At 42.2% G+C, this 17,454-nt stretch overlaps 1 protein-coding gene across 7 annotated transcripts in view; it reads right to left on the bottom strand.

Annotated features, from left to right (window-relative positions):
• The window catches only part of ARHGAP12 (Rho GTPase activating protein 12), a 57,170-nt gene that overhangs the window by 23,781 nt on the left and 15,935 nt on the right, over positions 1-17,454 (bottom strand). For all 7 annotated transcript variants that reach the window (XM_039344094.1, XM_039344099.1, XM_039344095.1 and 4 more), the window contains one exon: positions 2,613-2,876. In XM_039344094.1, the coding sequence (XP_039200028.1) occupies positions 2,613-2,876 (264 nt within the window). The remainder of the gene's footprint in view (positions 1-2,612; positions 2,877-17,454) is intronic.

Here is a 17,454-nt window from a genome sequence, read left to right as displayed (position 1 = left end):
TTATGGATCAATTGCTTTTGTAAAAGATGAAAGTCCTGTTCTTTTTTGTGTGTGTGTGAAAGTTAACTTAGTTTAGAAACAACATTTACAAAGACTGTGACCTAATCTGTACAATTAGCTCCACTAACAAAAATGTGAGCTAAAGCAACACTTCAAACCATCTGGGATTTGCATAATTCTTAATTCTACTGCTCTTCTGATCTTTCTATCAATTTCCTTCGGTAAACATTATCCACAAATTATTTTAATTTTTTTGTTTCTCCTTACAGATGGGTTTTTAAATCTAGAAGTCTGATTTCTACATTTTATTATGTTTCTAACAAAATTTTAAAATTGTTCTTTTCTTTCCTTCTCCTGATATATTCAATCCATAGCTCAATTCTCGGCGGCAGTGGCCTTCCAGAAAGGCCTCTGACTGCGAAATGCAGGCCTAGGGACGCCGCAGAAGAAGTGGGCTGGTGAGGAGAGGCCTGGATGCAAGGTAACTGGGTACAGGGCACATGGGGCAGCTCTACATCCCCGCCCTAGCTTGATTTTTAGGTGTGTGCCTCACCCCAAAATGAGGGCTTATTTTGGGGGATAGGGCTTATATTAAGCCCACCTCTAAAAATCAAACTAAGGCTTATTTTGGGGGATAGGTCTTACTTTCAGGAAAACATGGTACTTATAATTGCTTATGTACTTATTAGGTTGGAAAAATAAGGTCTGTTCATGGTAACCTATAATTTAAATATATGAATTTCATTTGCCATCATTCTTCAAGCAAAGGCCCAGAGCCACAAAAATTAATATTAGTACTAATAAGTAATTAGTACTACTACTACTACTACTACTACTACTACTACTAAGAAACCAAAATATACAAGGAGTATTAGTATTAACAATACCAGTAACCTTAGAGTTATGTCTCCTGTACTGTAGACAGTGGTACGTTCATATTCCTACAGTTTTCAAAGCAATTCTTAAGGTTGAATCTGGTGATTTAATGCTGAAATAAGAACACTAACACTTTCAGCACATTGTAACTTTCACAGCAACATTCTCAAGGATCACACCATTGAATTTCTCAAATTAGAATTATTCATTATGCTAAACTTAACTTAATAACCCACCATTTCTGTTGAGTTAGGATAATTATTCTCCTACTCCAATTCATGTTGAATATATCTTATTAAAATTTTATTAATCTACTTCGCTGCTTAGCATTTTTAGGAGCACAGGATGTATTATTATTTATTTAAAAGGTTTTAAACTGAGTGGAAGCCACATGCTTAGCATGCAGAAACTGCCAGGGATACTCCTTCTTGCACAAGCATAAAGCTGGACAACCTCCTGCCTGAAACCATACTAGTAAGGTTTCATATTATTATTCCACATTAATATGGAAAGTACAGTGACAGGCAGATCAAGGTAGCACTTTTGCAAGTGTGGCTCATGACGCCCTAGAAGGCTGCAAGAGACTGAAGGCAGAAGGAAACTGCATGGCAAAAACATCAAAACATAAGTCACAACACTACAATACAAACTCTGCCCCCTTCACACATTTCACAAGTCATAATGTCGTGTGTGTGTGTGTGTGTGTGTGTGTGTGTGTGTGTGTGTGAGAGAGAGAGAGAGAGAGAGAGAGAGAGAGAGAGAGAGAGAGAGAGAGAGAGAGAGAGATGGAATTTGTGTAGAGACATCACAACACTTTTGTTGTTTGAGAAAACTTTAGCTTACTGTAGGTACCCATAGACGAAGAGTCATCTTATTTTCAGGTTCTTTCTAAGCAGGCCTAGCAGTTACTTGAAAAAGTATGCAGAACACAATACAACCTAACAATTGAAAAGCCTTATATGGAACCTGGATGACTTTTTTTGTTTGCTTTTCTTGATACTGTGCTTTTGACTTTCAAAATAGGAATAATCAGGCCTAGGGAGCACAGGTTTTCTAGGCAAAGCTTTGACCATTTCATCTGACTCTGCAGAGGGAATTACTGCAGAGTAATAGCAAACAATCTTGCCTTTTGTCTTGAATGTTTATACTGCATCTAAGAAAGATAGCAAAAACTGAAAGCCTCGAATAGATGATAGCAATAATTTTCAATGTTCAATATAAAGTATAAATTGTGGTGGTCAACAGTTAGAATTATAAGCAAAAAGAGGAGAATGTGTTGCTAGAAAATTCTCCCATAATGTTTTTATTTTATTTAATTATTGCTTGATGTTTTATTCTACTTTACTATGAACTGTAGATTTTTTTCCATCATTGTCATAGCACTGATAATATTATCTAGTTTGAATAATGAAACATCTGCAAGAAAGCAACCAAACTCAAAGAACATCAAGGATCCCCCATTTTAACCTTGAGCTACAAATATTTTCCTTCCTATATTTTTATGATATATGAATTTTTAATATTTTAAAAACTTTTTTTAAAAAAGAAACATAATAGTAAACGGGCGTGATCCAAAAATATGATAGGTTCTCTGTTTCAAGACATGCATGCAAGATCTATCTGCAGGTCATTGTATTTGTACTACCCTCAGACAACTAAAGTAAAAAAAAAGTCCTATTAAGCAGTTAAGCAACAAACATATATGAATGTTTCGTTCATTATTATCCCCAACTTACCTCTTGATCCACTTGGTTAGAACAGTCTGCTTTAGTTATGCTTGGATCCCGAGTCCAACGTGGGGGTTTCCAGGTTCTCTCCTGTGTTCCTTTGTTGTAATAGTAGTAGCGTCCTGTAATATCCTTATGGGTCTCCCACTCCCCACTAATTTGGACTGGAGGACTTATAGGTACAGGCGGTAGTGCAGATTGCGAAATTTTCAGTTCTTGTAAGTTAGCATAAACAGGTGAATCTGGTCTTCCTTGGCTTGGGGGTGTTACTGGCTACAATAAAATAAATTGTGTGCAGTTTTAAAGACTACCTTTTGGGAAATAAATGCAGACATAAACATTTGGCATATATGGTACGTGCAAGTGAATCACTTAATGCTTTTAGTAAAGAAACGTAATTCAGAAATGCAGCAATCTAGAGTATTAGAAACAAGTAACGTTCCTTAAATCTACTGGAAAAAAAATAGAGGCCATCATGGATCAGGAAATTCTGAGAGCTGATCCATGTTATAGTTGCTTTACAGAAACACTGCTGTAAATTCTAAAGCATGCCAGAAATCTCATTGTATTTGAGAACAGAACAGAAATCTGCTTTGTAGGGTGTTGTGGGGTACTCTGAAAATCCGTATGGGAAAATAATTCTATTTTAATTAGTCTTCTTGTGTTTAAGCTTTACCTATCAGTAGGAACACTGAATAACAAAATAATGGAGGTCTTCTAGTCCAGTGTTTTTCATCCCGTGATATGCGTACTACTGTTGTATGCATACAATAAGTTGAAAAGCACTGTAAAATAAAGTATTAAAAAAATGTAAAAGTGTAGTGGAGGATGAGCTGAAGCGGCGGCACCACACAGGCCTGTGGGAGAATTAGCTGGAGCTGCAGTGTTGCCGGAGCTCTGCTGAGCACCCAGGATTGGCGTGGGGTACCAGCTGATTTGTGCGCAGCTCTAGCTGATAGGCGCTTCCGGGAGCAGTACGCAGCCTGGGGAAGAGGAGTCATCTGGAGTTGCACTAAAAAGAAAAGGAGGAGGGAGAGAGAGAGGAGAGGAGAGGATATAAAAGGAGGAGGTTTTGGTGGGAGAGGGAGAAGAAAAAAAGAGAAAGAGAAGGGGGTGGAGAAAGAGATGAAGCAAGGCGCAGCATGGGGGAGAGGAGTCAGAGTTGCACTAAAGAGAAAAGGGGCGTTGTCTTACCTGAATGCCTTTTCTCAGCACAGAGATGGAGAATCCACCAATGGGTTTAGACTGTATTCCTGCTCAATCAGATCAAGTCAGCCAAAGTTGCCACGCCCGTCCTGGACCATAGAGATCCCAGTCTTGACAGCAAGACATTGTGGCTCACAAAAAAATTAACTAACTAATCCTAGGTCTGAGAACCTACAAGGGAGGGAGTGGATTCTCCATCTCCGTGCTGAGAAAAGGCGTTCAGGTAAGACAACGCCCCTTCTCCAGCACTGGAGATGGAGAATCCACCAATGGGACATACCAAAGTCTACTGTCCCTGAGGGTGGGTAGTAGACTGGTCCGGTGTGGCACTTTGATGTAAAACTTGTTGGAGAACTCTCCTACTGAAAGAAGCCTCAGCCGAGGCAAACCGATCAATTTTGTAGTATTGTATAAATGGAGATGGCGAGGTCCATGTAGCCGCCCTGTAGACGTCCTCAATAGACGCCTGGATGGCCCATGCCACAGAAGTGGCCGCACTCTGTGTAGAGTGGGCCTTGACCCCTCATGGAGCTGGCAATGACTCAGCTTGATATGCCTCCACAATGCACTCCCTGATCCACCTGCCAATCATGGAAGAGGAAACCTTCCGCCCCCTGGAGGAAGAATGGAAGGATACAAAGAGGGCTTCCGATTTGCAGAATGTCGCTGTCCGCGAAATATAGTACCTAAGTGCCCTGTGGACATCCAGGCAATGCCACTGCCGTTCCAGTGCATGGGATGGGTTGGGGCAGAAATCCGGCAGCCCTATTTCCTGGGACCTATGGAACAGAGAGTTAACCTTTGGGATGAAAGTGGGGTCGAGTTGAAGGACCACCCTATCCTGGTGAAAAATGCACAGATCATCCCTTGTAGAAAGTGCTGCCAATTCTGAAATACGGCGTGCCGACGTGATTGCCACCAGGAATGCCACCTTGTGGGACAGGTAGTGGATGTCGCACGTCCTCAGGGGCTCAAAGGGAAGCTTGGTAAGAGCCCTAAGGACCCGTGGCAGTTCCCATGAAGGGTACCTGTGTACCGTAGGAGGCCTGGAATTAGAAGCCCCTTTAAGAAAGGAGCAAATTAAGGGATGATGTCCCAAAGACCCCACAGAGTCACAGGTGAGGACCGTGGAAAGAGCAGCAACCTGTCTGCACAGCATGTTTGTGGCCAGGCCCTTCTCTAGGCCCTGTAACAGATAGTCCAGAATATGCAGAACCATGAGTTCCGAGAGTGATAAGTGACGGCCAGAGCACCATGACTGGAAATTCTTCCACGTGGCCTTGTATATCCGGTTTGTGGAAGAACGACGGGAGGCCTGGATGACAGTAATGACCCCTGGCGAGCAGAGCTCCTGCGTTAAGAGCGAACGCTCAAGTGCCAGACAGCTAACTGGAGCCATCGGGGATCCAGATGAAGGATGGTCCCTTGACTGAGAGAGACCCGTTCCGGAGGAATCCGCCAAGGGTCTGCTAGGGAGAGATTCATCAGATCGGTGAACCAATGCCTCCTTGACCAATAAGGGGCCACTAGGAGTATCTCCGCTTGCTCCCGAAGAAGCTTGCAGATTACCACCGGAATAAGAGGTAGAGGAGGGAATGCATAAAGCAGACTCTGAGGCCATGGGCTCCGAAGAGCATCCGTCTGCTCCACCCCTGGAGATGGAAACCGGGAGAAGAACCGAAACAGCTGAGCGTTGTTCGGGGACGCAAAGAGATCCACAAGTGGGAGGCCGAAACGGTGACAGATCTCTCTGAAGAGTCTCGGGTGAAGGTGCCACTCCGAGTGATCCACCATGGCTCTGCTCAGAAGATCAGCTTGGGTGTTCACCTCTCCTGAAATATGATCGACCCTGATGGATGCCAGATTGTGTTCTGCCCAAGAACCCAGTAAGAACGACTCGGTCAATAAGACCCGAGATTTGGTGCCCCCTTGGTGGTTCACATAAGTCTTGGCAGCCACGTTGTCCATGAGGACCAGTACGTGATGCCCTTTCACCAGACTGTGGAAGTGACGCAGGGCTAGATGTATAGCTCTTAGTTCTAGCCAATTTATGTTGTGGAACAGGTCTGAGCGAGACCAGCCTCCCTTAGCCTACTGCGAGCGCAGGTGTGCTCCCCTGCCGAATAAACTGGCGTCTGTAGTTATCACTATCCGATCTGGTTCCCTGAAACATAACCCTCTGAGCATGGCGTTGACCGCCACCACCAGAGGGAACACAGCACCTGTGGTGGGAGACTTGTCCATCGTTGGAAGGAACTGAGGTTCTGTCTTTGAAATGGGAACATGAACCACTGTAGTTCCCTGGAGTGAAGCCTGGACCAGGGGACGATTGCTATGGCCGAGATCATTTTGCCTAACAGTTGGGAAAGACTGACCAATGTTACTAACCGCCCCCCATGTAACTTCAGAATGGAGACTCTTATACTGTTCCGGCGTTCCTGAGACAAGTACACCCGACACTCCACTTTGTCTATGATGGCCCCGAGATGCAACAGTCTGTTTGTGGGGACCATGTGACTTTTTGGAAAATTTATGGAGAACCCATGGTCTTGGAGTAGTGTTACCACCAGTTTGAGGTCCACCTTTGCGGACTGGATGGACGATGACTGGATTAATATGTCTCCAAGTAACAATGCACTCTGACTAGTATCGTTCGTAAATGAGCTGCTAGTACCGACAGGATTTTGGTAAAGACCCTGGGAGCCGAAGAGAGGCCAAATGGGAGCGCCCTGTATTGGAAGTGGCGCCCCTTGTATACAAACCTTAGAAACCGGCGGTGGGAGAGAGATGGGGATATGAAGATAGGCTTCCGTAAGATCGATAGATGTGAGGAAGTCTCCTTTTCTCACGCTTCCCAAGATGGAGCGGAGTGTTTACATTTTGAATTTGCAGTAAGCTAGATGAAAATTCAGACCTTTGAGATCTAAAATGGCTCTCCATCCCCCTGACACCTTTGGAACGACAAAGAGGATAGAATAAAATCCCCAACCTCTCTGGTCCACCGGTTCCGGTTCTATGGCCCGTATGTTTAACAGATGTTGAATGGCCTCCCTCATTAGTTTCTTTTTGGTTCGGTTTCGCGGGTAGGGGCAAGAGAGAAAACGAGCTGGAGGGTTGGAAACGAATTCTAGGAACACACCGTGACATACAGTGTTTAGTACCCACGCGTATATGGTGGTGGCCTCCCACTGCTGGACAAAGAGGGAGAGTCTGCCACCTATGGGAGGATTCACCAGAGCATCACTTGGATCGGCGGAATGGTCGGCCATTCCCGCGAAAGGACTGTTTGCCCTGAAATTGCTGTCTAGGTCTGGCTGTCTGCCTGTCAGGCTGTTTCTCCTATCTGTCCTGTCTGACTGGGAAGAAACGTGTAGGTTGTGAGTAACTATACCTAGCCCCTGCACGAAAGGGCTGTCTCTGTTGGTAATAACTGGACCGTTTGTCTGTCTTCTTAATGAGGTGATTAAGTACTTTGCGCTTATCCTTGTTTTCAGTTAAATAAGGATTTAACGCATCCCCAAACAGTTTCCCTCCGATATGGAGCGGTTGAGAGATGCCACTTAGACTTGGCATCTGCATGCCAGTGCTTCAACCACAGCATACAGCGTCCAGTTACGTTAGACGCCATAGCCCTGAAGGAAAACCTGGCAGCCTGGAGATGGCATCTGATGAGTATTCTGTGGCAGCTACCATCTTACTAAGGTCCTGATGTGTACGGATATCCTCCGCTGGAATACAGGCCTGGAGTTGCCTGAGCCAGCGGAGAGCGGACCTGTTGAAAAAGGATGCTGAAGTGGCCGCCCTAATGGCCCATGCAGCAGCCTGATGCGTCCTGCGGTAGGTGAGTTTGCACTTACAATCCTCTGCTTTGAGGGCCTCAGAGACATCCCTGGGAATGGCAGTGGGAGATACTAGGGGCCCGAATGGCTCATCCACCACAGGCACTTCTAGTGCCTCCTCCAAGTCCTTAGCCACATTATATAACCTTTTATCAGTATTGCCTGGAATAGGGAAAGAGGCGGGAGATGTCCATTGTTTCCTTATCGCATTCAAGAACATGGAGGGACACGGAATGCGATGCTGAGCAGCCACCGGTTCGGTGGAATTTGGATCCGCCTCTGATTCTGAGGAAACAGTGGTTGTTGACGTGGAAGGCTCAGGGCCTATATGTGCTGTGGAAGTGGCCTTCCGAAGCAAGGTGACAAAGAAGGAAGGATTAAAGAGACCACTGAATGAGGGGGTTTCTGAGGGAGGTTCCTCCTCCTCGGACATTGGAAACTCCTGCTCAATGTCATGTGCCTGAAGAGATGAACCCTCAGAGCAGCTAGACCCAGATGGGGAAGATGGGGCATAATAGGACTGAGGGGCCGCTTAGTGTGTAGTGGGAAGAGGGACAGTCTCTGAACCAGAGGCCTGCGCCCTGGCATCAAGACCGCGGTCTACCGCTTGTGCTATTAAGAAGGCGAGACGGTCCTCCGTAGGGAGGACGGGTTCGCTTGGACGGAGACCAGCCGCAGTGGGGTTGAATGTCACCTCTGGGGCCCCGTGATGAGCCCGTGAAGTCGTGGTTTGGGAAACCGGAAGATTTCCGCCACTCCCACTCTGTGCAAGGGAATGAAACGACTCCCCCGTCGACCATATGCCCAGGGGGGAGGTTGGGGGACCTAAGGGTAGGTCCAAGACCAACCCCTCAGTTTGGGAGGTCTCTATCCTGGCCCTTTTTTGTGCTTTGGAAAATTCTTTTTCCAGAGCTTGGTGTCTCCGGCTGGCCTGCTTTTCAGATGTCTTAGAGGCTTTGGTAGTTTTATCCTTGCTTTTTGTCGCAGTTTTATCTGCGCTCACCAGACTAGGTGAAATAGGATTCATTGGAGCCGATGAGGATGGTAGGCTGCCCTTTGTAGTAGACATAGACTCCTCCATTCTCTGATGCTGCAGGAACACGACAGGATGCCCCTGAGATGCAGAGAGTATTAAACACTGGATAAGAACAAGCGCACTAGTGGAGATGCCTGGAACCCAGGTAAGTCTGCAGCGTGGATAAGAACAGATGCACGATGGGGTACGCCTGGAACCCAGCTATAGTTGGTGCACGGATAAGGACAGACGCACGACAGGGGGCACCTGGAATCCAGCTAGGGCAGTTGTGGATAAGAACAGATGCACGATTGGGGTACGTCTGGAACCCAGATAAAATAGTTTGTGGTTCAATAAGCACAAATCACAGTGAGTCTGGAATGAGCAAGGAACAGCTGAAGACACCAAGTCTGTATAACAAAGATTGGCCTATCTTGTTATGTGAAACAAACAATGATTCCCTGGTTCTCAATTTGAATGTAACACAGGGAACTCTTGAAAGAGCTAATAGGATGCACCTGGAGGTCTTAAGCCTCAGGTGATAAGAGCCTATTTATCAGACAATATGGCGGCCCTGCGCAAATGGTGGCCTGCCTGGTATGGTGGAACTGGGAATAACTATTCCCAAACTGCCTCTCTAATTTCACCAGCCCCTATACTATTGCCTTTTCCAGCAACGGGGAAAGTGTTCTTAAAGAGGAGGAAGGGGCCCCTTCCTCCAATTATTCCTTTAGAGCGCTGCAAAATTTTTCGGAGGTTGTCCACGTGGCCAAAATGGTGGCCATTTATTTACAAGAAGCAGCTTGAAGACTCCGGAAAAAAAGGACTGGCACAGTACGAGTGAACTCCCTATCTGGGAACACTCCACGCCCCCAATTAATTATAATTTTTCTTTTTAAGAAAAATTCAAATTTCTTCGTCCCTCTGTTCACCGCCGAACAGCTGATCAGCGGATGCCATTTGGCGCGCGGCGCGCCTGCAGCCTGAGAGGGACGATCGCAGCTTCAGAAGTAAGCTAATAACCAGAAAAAACACGCGGGGTTTAAATGGGGAGTGGAGCTGCAGCTGCAGCTCTGATATCGAGTGAAACAAAAAAACACCCCTAGGCTTGGATAAAGATAACTCCCCCCGCCTGAGCTTGCCACGAGGCAAAGGAGCTGCAGCTCCGGCAACAATTAACTGATCGAGATTCGGCTGGGAACTAACAATCATTAGTCCGCAGAAGGTAGAAAAAAGGGGGAACCCTTTAGGAGCTTTGGGGAAGGTTGTGTATTAGAGAGGGGAAAGGAAAAGCGAGGCAAGGAAGAAAAGGAAGGAGCCCTTTCCTTGAGCCCTCAGTTATTCTGTTTTCCCCCCCTCAAACTGGAATCTTTGAATGGAAGAATTTAGAGTGTTCCTGAATGGAAAAACAAATTATTAATATAAAGCCAATCTTTGTGCTGAATACAGCACTGCTCAACTACTGGATCTGAAAAATCTACCAATGGAGACTGTACTTGCCTAAGAGCCAAACTTGCACGTCTGTCCTGGGCGAGATCAAGTCAAGACAGGGATCTCTATGGTCCAGGACGGGCATGGCAACTTTGGCTGACTTGATCTGATTGGGCAGGAATACAATCTAAACCCATTGGTGGATTCTTCATCTTCAGTGCTGGAGAAAAGGAGAAGGAAGGGGAGAGAGGAGAGGATATAAAAGGAGGAGGTTTTGGTGGGAAAGAGAAAGAGAAAAAAAGATGATGGGAAAGAGAAGGGAATGGAGAAAGAGAGATGGAACAGCGCGCAGCCTGGGGGAGAGGAATCAGTTGGAGTTGCACCAAAGAGAAAATGAGGAGGAGGGGGGAGAAAAGAGAAGATGAAAAAGGAGGAGGCTTTGGTGAGAAAGGAAGAGAAAAAAAAGATGGCCAGGAAAGAGAGACAGAGAAGAGGAGAGACTTATTTGAAACAAGCAGAGGGAGAGAAGTCCAAAGATTAATGTCAGAGAAACAGGCACAAGTTTCCCATTAAAAATTCAAATATTATTGAAAAATATGTCTATGAAGGGAAAAGATATTATAGCTGAAGCAACAGGTTATGAAGTAGTTAATAAGGTTAAGTATTTAGGAGTATATATCACAACATCTAATGGAAAATTGTATAAGAATAATTATGAACACTTATGGGTAAAAGTACAAAAAGATTTAAATGATTGGCAAAAATTACAACTATCGTTGCTGGGGAGAATTTCAATAGTAAAGATGAATGTTCTATCAAAGTTTCTTTTTTTGTTTTAGATGATACTTATTTTAAAAAGGGATGCTAATTTGGATGAGTGGCAGAAGGGTATCAATAAATTTATCTGGGGTGGGAAGAAATCAAGGATAAAGTTTAAGATTTTACAAGACACTCGAGAAAGAGGTGGACTTAAAGCACCTAATTTGAAATTATATTATGATGCGGCCACTTTAACTTTAGTAAGTGATTGGCTTAATTTAACAAATAAAAATATTCTTGCTCTTGAAGGTTGGGATTTATTATATGGTTGGCATGCATATTTAATTTTTGATAAGAAAGTAGATTTGGTTTTTAAGTCACACATTTTAAGAAATGCTTTACTTCGAGTCTGGAAGAAGTATTATTATAAGTTAAATTATAAAATACCTATTTGGGGGATTCTTGGACAAGCAATTCAGGGGGTTTCTAAGGGGGTGAATTTTGATACTATTTCATATAAAGAATTACTTATTTGGTCGGTTACTGATTGGCAACTAAAGTCTTCAGATTTGTTAAGGCAAGAAAATATTTTACAATCATGGTTTCAATATTTGCAAATAGTGGAGAAGTGGACCTTGGATAAGAAAGTGGGAATCACTTTAGCAGATGAAAATTTGGTAATTCATATTAAAGATCAGAAATATGCTCATATTACAAGAATTTACAATGAGTTAATAAAATTGGATTCGGAAACAGAGTTAGTAAAAGATTGTATGATTAAATGGGCTCAGAATATTCAGGAATATTTTATTGGATTCATGGGAGTTAATTTGGATTAGAAATGTTAAATTTACGCAGGCTCAAAATTTGAGGGAAAATTTTTATAAAATGTTTTATAGATGGCATCTGGATCCTAAAAAGTTGTCTTGTATGTACCTGAACCTGCAACCTAAATGTTGGAGATGTGGTAGCCTTGATGCAACTTATTTTCATGTTTGGTGGACCTGTAAAAATATTAAAGCCTTTTGGATTATGATGATTTGGTGGAACATTCAAAAAGTTTTTTAAAGGAAAATTAAATTTACTCCCCAATTATTTCTTTTGGGTATTTTTGTGGATTTTGATGCTAAAGGAACTATTTTAATGTTGAATTTAATAACAGCAGCAAGATTATTGGTGGGTCAATATTGGAAGAAAGACTCTTTGCCTTCTTTAGAAGAATAGGTATTTAAGGTTTCTAATTTAGCAGAAATGGCTAAAATTTCTGCTTATTTAAAGGATCATTCACAAGAGAGATATGTTATTGTATGGAGAAGATGGCTAGAATATGTTCAGAAGAAATATGGAACTACAAAGTTTCATTTATTTTATGAGTAATGGATTTGTTTATAAAATTATGATGTTAAAGTCTGAAGAGAGTTAAGGGTTAGTATGATTTTGGTTATTGTATAATTAGTAAACTTAAGTAGATTATGTTTAATATGTTTGTATAACCCTGTACTTGGCTCTGGGAAGTTGGGGGAGAGGGGGGAGGCGGGGGGAGGGAGGATGGGTTGGAGGTTAAATAGGTCAGATAAGTAGAAATAGTTTTATTGTATATAATATTGATGTTTCAGTTTGGAGAGAGAAATTGCTCAGGCATTTCCCCTGGATTGCATCTGGAGTGAGAAGATAGGAGGAAGGGGAGAAGTAAATAGGAAGGTTGAGGAGAAGGAGGAGAGGGGGAGAGTGAGGAAGAAGAAGGAAAGAGGGAAGTGAGAGAAGAGGTTAGAGGGTGGATGCAGTTTGGGGGGAAATGGGTGAGTAATACCGAAAGTTGTGTGTATAAATTTATTCTATTCTTTATCTGAAGTACTCTTTATGAATGTAATGAAAAATCAAAAATAATTTTTTTTTACAAAAAAAAAGTGTGGTCAGTGGATGTACAGATAGTCTTCAACTTACGACTACAATTGAGTCCAAAATTTATGTTGCTAAGTGAGAAATTTGTTAAATGAATTTTGTCCCATTTTACAACTTTTCTTGCCACATTTGTTAAGTGAATCACTGCAGTTGTTAAATTAATAACACAGCTGTTAAGTGAATCTGGTTTTTGAAAAATGGTCATAAGTCTCTTTTTTCAGTGCCATTGTAACACTCACTAAGCGAACTGTTGTAAGTTGAGGACTACCTGTACTTTATTATTTTTTTCCTTTTTGGGGGATCATCAAGTTTTTGACCCCTTACTAGACGACTGGTGGTACTCGAATATTGCCATATCCTAAAAGTGGTACAATCTGTGAAAAGGTTGAAAAGCACTGTTCTAGTCCTTTCCCTGCTCAAGCAGGAAACCCTATACCATTTCAGACAAATGGTTGTACAAGCTCTTCTTTAAAAACTCCAGTACTGGAGTACTCACAACTTCTGAAAACACTGGCAATAAGCTAGCTTATTATTTTTGCTGTCTGTTTTGCACTGGTCACTATCTGTAGCATTCTAAAAGAGTAAACAAAACTTGCATAGGAAAAGCACTGCTTTTAAGCAAAAAGTGACAAAGAGTAAGGGAGAGAATGAAGCTAACTTAGCTACCCCCTTTATCTATTGCCAGATATTTCTCTAATTATCAGTGAGGATAAAACCCCAAGCAGATATGGTGTAGTGCAGGGATCTTCAAACTTGGCCTTTTTATGACTTGTGGACTTCAATTCCCAGAATTCTTCAGCCAGCATATGCTGGCTGAGGAATTCTGGGAATTGAAGTCCACAAGTCATAAAAGGGCCAGGTTTGAAGATCCCTGGTGTAGTAGTAGCAGTAGGAAAACCCTAATCCTTTCTTAGACCCAGAAACCAGTTGGTACATCTTGCCAATGACTTCCTCTAGGGCTAGGCCCATCAGCATCATGGTCTGCACCAGGACAGCTGAAAGAACAAAACTCCTTGTCAGCTCTTGCTATGTGAATTGAAGCTAGTCAATGTAAAAAAAGTGGGAAAAATCCTTGGAGCCAGAACAGGATCTTTGGAAGCCTTCCAATGATTTACCTTAAATATGAAACATATAAAAACAAATCTATGCATCGATAGTTCATTATTTGTTTAAACAGACTCATGTATGCCACCAGATGTCGCTATGGAGTTCAATATAGCCATAGAAATGTTATTTATCCAATTGATTTTGAAATTTTCTATCAAAACTGTAGTAGGTAGTCCTTGACTTACATCCATAATTGAGCCCAAAACTTATAATGCTAAGTGAGAAGTTTGTTAAGTGAGTTTGCTCCAGTTTATAACCTTTCTTGCCATAGTTGTTAAATGAATCATTGCAGTTATTAAGTTTGTAACACAGTTGTTAACTGAATCTGGCTTCCTCACTGACTTGTTTGTCAGAAGGTCACAAAAGGGGACACTGCAAACATTATAAATATGAGTCAGTTGCCAAGCATCCGAATTTCGATTATGTGACCACGGGGATGGTACAATGTGTGAAAAACGATCATAACTCACTTTTTTCAATTCCGTTGTAACTTTGAATGGTCACAAACAAACTGTTTTAAATTGAGGACTACCTGTAAATGTTGCCCATCTGGACAATGCAACCAGCTATTTCATCCTGAGGCAAAATCAAAATTTTAGCAATTTTAAGTAAAATTGATAAAATTTTAAAATTGTGTCAGATTCAGAGCAATTATTTTACACAATTGTGACTCTGGGAAATGGAATTAAAACTAATTTTTCTCCTTTTATTCTCACTGGCAAGGTATCATTACAAACATATTTGTCTATTGCTTACAATTTAAACACAGGGCCATGTGCATCTTTAATTATTTTGTATCTGTTACACTGCAAGCTTTAATCAGTTAAACCTTTTATCAAATTAAAATGTAATAAGCCTTATAATCAAATTAAAAGATCATTTTAATATTTATTATTCTAGATGTCTGCTTTTCCTGAAATGATAAGATAAAAGCCTGAATAGGTTTCATGGACATCTACAAATTGCTTACTACTACTTAGCAGGTGAAAATCTGCTGCCCATGTGGTTTCATCCTGGCCCTTGATTTACAACCATTTGTTCAGTGACTGTTAGAAGTTACAACACTGAAAAAAGTGACTTATGACTATTTTTCACACTCATGATTGTTGCAGCATCCCTATGATTATGTGATCAAAATTCAGACCCTGGGAAACTAACTCCTTTCTGACAGTTGCAGTGTCCCCGGATCATATGATCCCCATTTGCGACCTTTGACAAGCAAAATCAATAAGGAAGCCAGATTCACTTAATAATAATAATAATAGTAAAGTTGGAAGGTACCTTGGAGGTCATTTAGTCCAACCTCCTGCTCAGGCAGGAAACTCTATACCATTTCGGACAAATGGCTGTCCAGTCTCTTCTTAAAAGCCTCCAGTGTTGGAGCATTTACTGCTTCTGGAGGCAGGCTGTTCTACTGGTTAATTGTTCTAACTGTCAGGAAGTTTCTGCTTAGTTCTAGGTTGCTTCTCTCCTTGATTAGTTTCTACCCGTTGCTTCTTGTCCTGCCTTAGAGCGCCTTGGAAAATAGCTTGACTCCCTCTTCTTTGTGGCAGCCCTTGAGATATTGGAACACTGCTATCATGTCCCCCCTCATCCTTCTCTTCGTTAAACTAGACATACCCAATTCCAGCAACCGTTCCTTATATGTTTTAGCCTCCAGTCCCCTAATCATCTTTGTTGCTCTTCTCTGTACTCTTTCTAGAGTCTCAACATCTTTTTTACATTGCGTTGACCAAAACTGGATGCAGTATTCCAAGTGTGGCCTTACCAAGGCATTGTAAATGGTATTAACACTTCACGTGATCTTGATTCTATCCTTCTGTTAATGCAGCCTAGCACTGTGTTGGCCTTTTGGCAGCTGCAGCACACTGCTGGCTCATATTTAGGTGATTGTCCACTAGGACTCCGAGGTCCCTCTCACAGTTACTACTATTGAGCAAGGTACCCCCTATACTATACCTGTGCCTTTGGTTTTTCTTGCCTAAATGTAGAACCTTGCTTTTTTCACCATTGAATTTCATTTTGTTAGATAGCGCCAAGTGTTCAAATCTGTCCAGATCCTTCTGTATCTTAAGCCTGTCTTCTGAAGTGTTGGCTATTCTTGCCAGCTTGGTGTCGTCTGCAAATTTGATGAGTTCCCCATTTATCCCCTCGTCCAAATCGTTGATATAGATGTTGAAGAGCACTGGGCCCAGAACAGAGCCCTGGGGCACCCCACTACACACTTCCCTCCATGTAGATATGATTCCATTGAGGACCACACGCTGTGTACAGCCAGTCAGCCAGCTACGGATCCATCTGGTGGTGGTGCTTTCTACCCCACATTTTTCTATCTTGTCAAGTAGTAGGTTGTGATCTACTTTATCAAATGCCTTACTGAAGTCCAAGTAAATTATGTCCACAGCATTCCTCTGATCCTAATTTTGTCACTTGGCCAAAGAATGCATTAATATTTATCTGGCATGATCTATTTTTGACAAATCCATGTTGGCTTTTAGTAATGACTTTGTTTGCCTCTAGGCGTTTGTTGATTCGTTGTTTGATTATCTTTTCCAGGATCTTCCCAGGTATTGAGGTCAGGATGACAGGTCTGTAATTTCCTGGGTCCATTTTTTTTCCTTTTTTGTAGATGGGAACTACATCAGCTCTTTTCCAGTCCTCTGGTAGTTCCCCTGTGTTCCAGGATCTTTCAAAAATATAGTTCAGTGTTTCTGAGATCACATCTGCCAGTTCCTTGAGAACCTTGGGGTGTAATCCATCTGGTCCTGGCGATTTGAACTCATCTAGGCTGGACAGGTGCTCACTTATCATTTTCTTTCCTATCTTAACTTGTGTTTCTATTCTGTTTTTTATGGCACTATTTTTGATAGGTTCATCTGTTTTTTCCCTTTGTGTAAAGACAAATGCAAAAAAATGAGTTAAAAAGTTCTGCTTTCTCCCTGTTGCTTGTCACCTTCTTGCCACTTTCACCCCCTAATGGACCAATCATTTCCTTCACTTTTTCTTGTTTTGTACATGTTGAAAGAAGCTTTTTTTGTTATTTTTGACTTTGTTCGCAAGCCTTAGTTCATTTTGAGCCTTGGCTTTCCTCACTTCATCTTTGGAGGCTCGGGCTATTTGCTGATATTCTGACTTAGTTATGTGCCCCTCTTTCCACTTTCTATACTTGTCCCTTTTATCTTTCAATTTGTCAGAGAGTTCTTTATGCAGCCATGCTGGTTTCTTTTGAGAGCTTTATTTTTCCTCTTTGTTGGTATTGTGTTAGACTGGGCTTTTATTATCTCATTTTTCAAAATTTCCCAAGCTTCTTGAGTTGTTTTCTCCTTGAGGGTTCTCATCCATGGAATTCTTCCCAAGCCCTCTCTAAGTTTAGTGAAATTAGCTCTCTTGAAGTCCAAGACTCTAGTTCTATTGCCTGTGCTTCCATAATGTTGAATTCCAATATTGCATGATCGCTTCCTCCCAGGGTTCCTATGGCTTCAACACCTTCTATCATTTCATCTCTATTAGTGAGAATTAGATCCAAAATGGCTAATCCCCTAGTTCCCTTCTCTACTTTTTGAGAGACAAAGTTGTCTCCTAGGTTTGCCAG

The sequence above is a fragment of the Crotalus tigris genome, unplaced genomic scaffold (assembly GCF_016545835.1).
Source record: "Crotalus tigris isolate CLP2741 ecotype Arizona unplaced genomic scaffold, ASM1654583v1 scf7180000017890.1996003, whole genome shotgun sequence".
Lineage (NCBI taxonomy): Eukaryota > Metazoa > Chordata > Lepidosauria > Squamata > Viperidae > Crotalus > Crotalus tigris.
The sequence above is the reverse complement of the archived record's forward strand: the minus strand, read 5'-3'. Positions and strand labels throughout refer to the sequence as shown.